Below are 9,443 nucleotides of genomic sequence, written 5' to 3'. Positions count from 1 at the left end.
AGGTTGCCCATTCTTGATATAGATATTAAGTGGGTAGTGAATGGATGGTGTAAGAAGAGTTTGGTTACAATGGGTAGGTATGGGGAGAATATTCAAGGTATCATTTTTATCTATTTATTTATTTTTTTGAAGTGGGGTTGTTTTGATGGTGCTTCTGTAGTGAAGAGAATTGTGTATGGTGTATCATACATTGTACATTATGTTATACTGGTGAAACATTCTGACAAGTTGACGTTAGTGGGAATAAGAAATACAGGAGTCTTAGTTTGAGTTTATTCGTGACTAGTTTCCCTGATAACCTTTTTTCCATTCTTCTGAGAAAGTTTACCGCGAAAGTAGTCGGAAATAAACTCAGACTAAGACTCTTGTGTTTCCTATTCCCACTGACATTATGTAATGCATTGAAGTGTTTCAGATATGGGTTTGATTCTCTTCATTGAGTGGCGAGGGGAGGATTGTGAGTAAAATGGTGGATGGAGGAAGAAAGAGAAAATTTCCTAATGAAAGGACGCAGAGTTGAAGTTAATTGTGCAGTAGAATTTGGATAGACACTTTTGAGACCTTCCCTTACAAATCTTGCTACATTAAATAAATGAAAATTACATTTTTCGAACAATGATACACTGCTATTTACGCTTGACCTTACGGAAGTAGTTTAAATAGAAATGAATAACAATGACGTTTTCTGCATTTGCATTGCTTGGATAAAGACTTTCAACATAATACAATGAAAACATGAAAACAAATGTTATCCTCCTTCTTGCACAATCTGCACTGATTGTTCAGAATACTTACATTGTTTTAATAACATTTGAGCTGGTTTGTATCATAGCATGTCTGTGTGTTGTGTTAGATACAACATAGTAATAACAACAAAGCCTTTTGGAAAATGGCGACGGATCATTCTTCTTCGTATATCGTTCGGAAGCTTGACGATGTTGGGTGAACCCATTTCTATATAATGAGGAATCTCATTCAACCATATAATTACATTTTCAGTAATTATTAATATTAGAACGACATAGGGACATACATTTTTTCATATTTCGTTTTTCTTTTATAGTGAAGCTAGACCACTATGAGAACAATAGGAAGAATAGTTGAACAATTTATGAAAATATACCCTTGACTTGATTGTCGTAAACCCTAAGAATTACATGACTAGACGCTTAGCCTTATTCTGCTTACCAATAATACAAAACCTAAAGCGATAATTTGCACAAAAAATTTCTGAGCATTCATATCCGCTCTTATGCATTTACCGCTTATTAGAACGAATTGGACATTTCAAGGATTTTCCTCTTTATAAAGTCAGATAATCTAATTTAGGAATAATGAAGGTAAAAAAAATCGATTAAGCTATCTCGATTAACCTTTTAACGTCCATCGGGGGTGAATTTGGCACAGTAAGTGATCTTATTTCAGCTAATACTGGACTCTTTTCAACGCAGAGCAGAGGAGAATTTCCAAATTGCTCCACCATGTATCCCGTACCTGTTTGCTACTGTTGCTTAGCCACCTAGTGACAACAACTACAGCAACAAAGAAAATCGCAAAGCATCCACTAACAACAAATAGTTCTTAGTTTGTGTACCTACCTGTGGTACCCCATGGTCTCTGCCTTAGATCACTTTGGGACTCCTTGAATTAAAAGTATCTCCATAAAGAAAAACGCCACACAACTGAATCGAGACTCAAATGAATTCTCTCGATTAACCCTTTCCTAGCTATTGGAGGAAATTTGACATCTCTTATGGTTTTGATCTCTCTGATAGCTCAGCTCAGCTCAGCTCAGATGAACCTCTCGGAAGTAAATGGCTAAGTTGGATTCGATGCGAAACAGGGCCGACCAAGAAACAGACTTTGAGTTTCAATCGTAGAGTTGATGATTAACGAAGGTCCTCCCGTTCTTCTTCCGCGGAGCTTGGTGGCACTCGAGCTCCGTCAACGCTCTAAGAGGGATGATCTCCTCTTCGACAGGAACTGTGTTGATGGAGGAACTCTCCGCGTCCCCTCTGCTGTAGCTCAACTCCTCTCGCTGATGCTTCTGATGGAGCTGCAGGGGATGAAGACGGTCCTTCTCCTGCACCAAAAGCGTCTCCTGGTTTCTCAAACTGCAGGAAGGGATAAAAGCATTGAAATCACTCGTTTTCCACTGTGGTTAGGATCACACACACACACACACACACACACACACACACACACACACACACACACACACACACACACACACACACACACACACACACACACACACACACACACACACACACACACACACACACACACACACACACACACACACACACACACACACACATACACACACACACACACACACACACACACACACACACACACACACACATACACGCCCACACATAAACACCCACCCACACCCACATATACACCCTCACCTACTCTCTTTCTCTTCTTTACTCGGGTGATATGCCTTTTGCATCCGACGCCCTCAGCATCCCGTCTAAAACCATCTCATTCATGGTCTTTCTCCTAAATTCATTACTTCCAGCTCTATTTTCCATACTCTGTTTGTTAGTCTTTCCTTTTTATTCTTTCCGTATGCCCAATTCATCTTAGCTCTCTCTAATCTGTCCTATTCGATAGCTCTCTGCCTTACTTCCACATTACCTCCACATGGATCATGAGCTTTAACAAGGGTGAAGCAGGCAAGGTCGTTATATTAAGACAGCACGGTGAGGACTGGTAGTAATGGATTTCAATTGAAAAATAGGTTTATGAATGAAATATATAAGAACTGGTTTAACAACAGAGTGGTCAACAAATGGAATAGACTTGGTAACCATGTTGTAAATGCTAAAATAGTTTGTTGTCTTAAGAGAGGATTAGATAACTTAATGGATAGGAATGACAGAGGTAGTGAGGGACACGGAACTGCATAGTGTAGGCCTTATGGTCTCTTAGAGTCTCCTCCATTCATATATTCTCACCCTATTCATCTTTGTAACTCCTAGCATACTTCTTCTTTTTTCTGCGCCCTTCAAATTCCAAGTCTCTGTTCTATTAGATTCAGTTACAAAGGCTGTGTCATCTGTAAGCAACAACTGGCTTACTTCCTACTTCCCTCCATTTGCACTCACCGACTTCATCTCCCTGCCTAGTACTATTATGTTCACTTCCTTCGCCATTCTATCTGTATATACGTTGAATGGCCATGGCGACATTACGTAACCCTGGCGAAACCCAACTTTCACCTTAAACCACACTCCATCTGATACAACTTAACCCCTTTCAGCACTTCTATCCTCCTCCGTTTTCACCTGTCTCATTTTAATCTCCACTGTAATTTTTCTTCTGCAGGATAGTATTTAGACGATCCAAAACCCTCTTTCCCGAGCAAATATATTTACGTCCAGAAATCTTCCAGTCTTCCTTTTGGGCACCACTGCATAATCCATTAATACCTTCTCAATTACACTTCCACCATCCACCATAGTCTAGGTATACTTAAGTTAATTTTTCTTTTTAAACACTGTGCTCATTTTCTTCATTTCCCTTGTAATACACATCTCGAATATCTCTTCGCTATGGTCCCTATCCGTTACCTCATACCCACTTAGTCCTTCATCTAGTGGCTCATATCCTAATCTAGTACCAAATTCCCCCGACGCCATTACATTTACAAACTCCCTGAGAACTATTTACACATTCTTTTAAATCACTCCAAAACGCTTCTCCATCCTCTTCATTTTTTTTTTATATCAGCACCATATGAAATTTGATAGTAAAGACCTCAGTGTGATTAGAAACTTATATTGGGACCAAAGAGCAGAATAAGGATAGAAAATGAAAAATAAAAACTAGTAGACCTTAAAAGATGGGTGAAGAAGGGCTGTGTACCCTTGCCGGACTTATTTAGTTTATATAGTCAATGTGTAATAGAAGAAATTAAATGTAAATAACTTAAGGTATGCTGGTGATATGGTATTGATTGCTGAATCAAAAGGAAGACTACAAACACTAGTAGAATAGCTTCAGGAGGTGTGTGATAGAAAAGGGCTAAAGGTAAAGATGATAAATAAGAGCAAAGTAATGATAGCGACGAAGAAAAGGGAAACAATGCAGAGATTATACTTACTAGATGGGAAAAAGCCTAAGCAAGTTCAATATTTCAAGTGTTTAGGTAGCATAATCACAGAGGATGGAAAATCAGAAAAGGAAATTAGAACACGAATAGGTGTAGCAAAAACAGCACTTGGAAAGCAAAAGAAGTTTCTAACAAACGTAAATATGAATTGGAGCCTGAGATTAATATAGAAAAGTGTAGTCGACCCTTAAGTGAATCATGGACAATAAACGCCGAGATGAAAAAGAGAATTGAGGCAATGGAGATGTGGTGCCTTCAGAGGATGATGAGGATATCATGGACTGAAAGGGTTACAAAGAAGGAAGCTTTAAGAAGAGCCGGGACAAAAAGATCATTGATAGGAACCATCAGAAGTAGACAATTATCTTGGCCATATCATCCGATCGGGAGAACTGGAACGTATATGGGTAGCTTACTGCAGGACAACGTTGGAGGGGGAATGAAAGTTCAAGACATGACGAGATTGGCTCAAGATCGGAAAAAGATAGAATTCCATGGTTGCCGACGTCCAAGACATGGCACCTCGGGAAGATAAGTAACCATATACCCATATCTCCCATACGAATTTGACCTTCTCCCAAATGAGCCTCGTTTACACTTTACTCCACCACGCATTTACAGTACCTATATCATCTCTAACTAACAGTACTTGTATCATTACTTACCACCAGTGCTACTTATTCACTCCTCCCTCGTCCCACATACCACATTTCTAAACTCCAGCTGGCCTTTTCCTTTCAGATTAGTTTCATTCAGTGCTAACACATCCATTTTTCTTCCCACAAACATACTACCAGTTTCTTTCATATTGCTCTCATTCGTACCATGCCTACATACATTCACTCTCTCTAATCATCAGTCATATGTTTAGTGTAATTTATATTGCGCCCGCACACATACACACACACACACACACACACACACACACACACACACACACACACACACACACACACACACACACACACACACACACACACACACACACACACACACACACACACACACACACACACACACACACACACACACACACACACACACACACACACACACACACACACACACACACACAAAGGATTACAAAGGCGGAGCATGCCGACAGGAGACCTTTTGGTCCATATCTAGGTCGGATGCGAAAAAATCATAATAATAATAAAATAATAAATAAAAACTATAATAATGTAAATAACAAATAAAACACATAAATAAATGCATAGGTATAGTTAAATAATAAACAAACAGGTAAATAGTAAATAATAATAAATTGACATATAACTAATAATAGATGAAAATCAGACAGACAAATGATAACAAAACAAAAACAAATATAAAATAAATCATAATCGTTACAGGATCTTGCTTAGGTGTTTATCTAAATGATTCTTAAAGCTTCGAACTGTACTACATTGCACTACCTGTGCGCGCGTGCACACACACACACACACACACACACACACACACACACACACACACACACACACACACACACACACACACGTGTATATATATATATATATACATGTGTGTATATATGTATGTATGTATACATATATATAGAAATATATATATACATATATGTATATATATATATATATATTATATATATATATATATATATATTGACTAGATAAACACCATATGAGGACGGAGCCTTTATTTGTACGACGTTTCGCTTATTACAGCTTTTTCAAGTACAAGTTGAGATACAAATGCTTGAGATTAAATAAGGGGAAAATGGGAAAAAAGAAAAGAAAAGCTTTGGTGGCGGCACACATTACCATCGAGAAAACCACAAATTCTCGTAAGGGGTTTATGTCCTGGGCTCAAACGTCCGCACAACTGGCGGTCGGCGAGTGTGGGGGGACAACGTGACCGGGGTGAGGTCACGCAGGGTCGTCAGATCACCATGTAAGCTGTTGACGGACTTTGATTTTTATTCTGTATTCAGTCCACTGAGGAAGGCCCAAGAGGTCGAAACGTCTGGTTCTGAATAAAGCTCCATACTCTAGCCTTAACGTTTCATTTTGCCACCTCACCTCCATATATATATATATGTATATACATATATATATATATATATATATATATATATAAATATATATATTTATATATATATATATATATATATATATACATATATATATATATATACATGACGTGAGTGGAGTAGGACACATGGAGTCTTAGTCTGAATTTATTCCTGACTAGTTTCCCAGGTATGCTTTTTCAATTCTTTTGGAAAAGCATACCTGCGAAAACTAGGTCAGGAATAAACTCAGCCTAAGACTCCTGTGTTTCCTACTCCACTTACGTCAACCTGTTAGAATGTCTCAATATACATACATATATATATATATATATATATATATATATATTATATATATATGTACATATATATATATATATATATGTATATATGTATGTATGTATATATATGTATATTGGAGATTGGTATGTTATAACACATTTATAAAAGTTCACTGTAAACCCACTATCGGAGAAATAATAACGGAAATAAAGAGAAACTGTATATTTCGACTACAACCTGTAGTCCTCTTCAGCAGAATGCTTACAAAAAGTTAAGATACAAGTTAATATAGGGTGGTGAGGTGGTACATAAAAGGGGGGGGATGGGGCAAAGTGGAGGGACTCAGGTTACATGCCCTTGAAATGGCCGGGTCACGGAAGGACATTTAGGGCTATTTTGTCCGACCGCTCTTGACAATAATTTGTTTACCGCTAACTTCGTAATACAATGAATTAGCTAAGAATAATAATTTCAAGGTCGAATGGGAAGAAGGAGGTAGGATCCCATTCCTGGACATTTCGGTCATAAGAGACCCGGACCAATTGTCCTATACTGTGTACAGGAAGCCTACACACAGGAAATTACCTACACTTTTTTAGCAACCATCCGGATAATATTAAATATAGTGTTGCATCAGGCCTATATCTCAGAGCCTTTAGGATTTGTAGTCCACAATTCTTGCATATAGAATTTGATATTATCAATAAACAACTCTCAAACGTAGGTTATCCGGAATGGTTTTTAATGAAAGCCCTACATATAGCCAAATCCAATTTTTATAAACCAAATAACTCCAAGGAGAAGTTTAAATGGGGTACCAATAACATCTTTGTACCATTTAATGAATCGATCAACTCGGTCTCCAAACTTCTACCTAATAACCAAATTAAATCTGTTTACAATTATCCAAACAGTATTTTTAGAAAGGTAGTTAATGTACACCGGAGGGACGATGTGGACCAAAACTCCGGGGTATATAAATTACCTTGTAAAGACTGTGATGATGTTTACTGGGGCCAAACTGGCAGGGATTTGTCCACGAGATTAAAGGAACATAAAAAACTCCATAAAATATGGACAAGTTAACTCCGCTGTGTTCCTTCATGCCAGCCAAAAAGACCATAGATTAGATTGGGATAATGCATCAATTATTTTTAAATCACACTGTAGCTATCGAAGGAAAATTGTAGAATCTTCCCTAATAAAACATCATCCTAACTTTAATACCTCAAAAGGACAGTGGCCCCCAGATTGTATTACGAAGTTAGCGGTAAACAAATTATTGTCAAGAGCGGTCGGACAAAATAGCCCTAAATGTCCTTCCGTGACCCGGCCATTTCAAGGGCATGTACCCTGAGTCCCTCCACTTTGCCCCATCCCCCCCTTTTTATGTACCACCTCACCACCCTATATAAACTTGTATCTTAACTTTCTGTAAGCATTCTGCTGAAGAGGACTACAGGTAGTAGTCGAAATATTCAGTTTCTCTTTATTTCCGTTATTATTTCTCCGATAGTGGGTTTACAGTGAACATATATATATATATATATATATATATATATATATATATATATATATATATATACAGTATATACTGTATATATGTGTGTGCGTGTGTGTGTGTGTGTGTGTGTGTGTGTGTGTGTGTGCGTGCGTGTGTGTGTGTGTGTGTGTGTGTGTGTGTGTGTGTGTGTATGTGTGTGTGTGTGTGCGTGTGTGCGTGTGTGTGGAGATACTTATGTGTGTATATGCGTGCGAACAAACACGTGTGGTATTATCATTAACGTACCCATTCATTCCAAAACTGACCAGAGTGTTCCTACACTATCATCTGTGTGAGGAGGACGTGTTAGATGGATTTACCTGGTGGGGGTGCTGGCGGAGTGCTGTGAGAGCTGCCTCAGCGCTGCTGCGCCGTTGCTGATGGAGAGCAACGTTGTCATGGGAACCTCACAGGGCCGCGTCGCCCCCGCCGGAGGGTCAGCTGCAGGACGTGGCCAAGATTAAATCGGGACACAATGCAAGATGACCGAAGAGGAATCTGCTACTGGGCATGACCTTTTTTTTTTTGGGGGGGGGGGAGGGGTTGTATTTTTTTGGGGGGGGTGTTATTGCCGAAGTATACCCATATGATATTGATATATCAAAAGATCCTAATGACCTCGGCTATTCTCCCTGGGCGGTGCTGTGTTAGCTGTTACCCTAACTTCCTGTCATTAACCAAACTTTCATTAAAAATCATTTAACTGGAGCTGAAGCATTTCAGGATTCATCTTCATATGAAATCACAAAACTAGGTATATACTTCTCATCTACTTGCAATCTGTAAGAAACAAAAACAAACGTACGTTCTGATACCTTTGCAATCATGCTGAAGCAGATATAAAGAAGTTTCATTCATTCATTCATGTAAAGCAGAGGGGGGCTCACTAGACTTTTTCGCATCGGGTCGAACAACTTTTTTGTTCAGTACAACACAGGGAATACACAAAAAGGTTTTGCAAAATAATATATATACAGTATTAAAAAAAAAATGATATCTGCAGCGCGGGAGAGGTCTGGAGGAACAGGCATTGTGATTTGGCTACCCCCTGAACTATAGGACATAATTTCGCTTGATTTTGTTCTTAAGTTAGTCAGTCAGATCCTTTATAGGCCAGGTCTGCTTCTGAGCTGAATGAAATCGTTTGTTTTCGTTTGCCACGAAAGAATCCACACCATGAGCAACCAAACTAAACAGACAAAAATGTGTGTATAATGTTATTTACACTATTATAGTTTTTATTTATTAATTTATTATTATTATGATTTTTTTCGCATCCGACCTAGATATGGACCAAAAGGTTTCCTGTCGGCATGCTCCGCCTTTGTAATCCTTTGTAATGTCGTTTGAGAGGCACGTGTCACATTGGCTGTGATGCTCAGATGACAGATTGCCTCCTCGCATTGAATGAGCTAAATCGTATATAATACATATTCTCATTTTCTAGGCTCTTCCTTCCTTCC

At 38.5% G+C, this 9,443-nt stretch overlaps 1 protein-coding gene across 1 annotated transcript in view; it reads right to left on the bottom strand.

The window, feature by feature from the left end:
• Positions 1 to 1,870: 1,870 nt before the first annotated feature.
• LOC143027416 (G-protein coupled receptor GRL101-like) overlaps positions 1,871 to 9,443 on the bottom strand; it is a 184,952-nt gene continuing 177,379 nt past the window's right edge. Inside the window, exons 28-29 of the mRNA XM_076188701.1 lie at positions 8,301 to 8,421; positions 1,871 to 2,114 (exon numbers count right to left, since the gene is read on the bottom strand). Of these exons, the coding sequence (XP_076044816.1) occupies positions 1,871 to 2,114; positions 8,301 to 8,421 (365 nt within the window). The remainder of the gene's footprint in view (positions 2,115 to 8,300; positions 8,422 to 9,443) is intronic.

Source organism: Oratosquilla oratoria, chromosome 8 (assembly GCF_046742065.1).
Source record: "Oratosquilla oratoria isolate Oo_2021 chromosome 8, ASM4674206v1, whole genome shotgun sequence".
NCBI classification, from domain to species: Eukaryota; Metazoa; Arthropoda; class Malacostraca; order Stomatopoda; family Squillidae; genus Oratosquilla; species Oratosquilla oratoria.
This window is presented reverse-complemented; position numbering and strand designations above follow the sequence as displayed.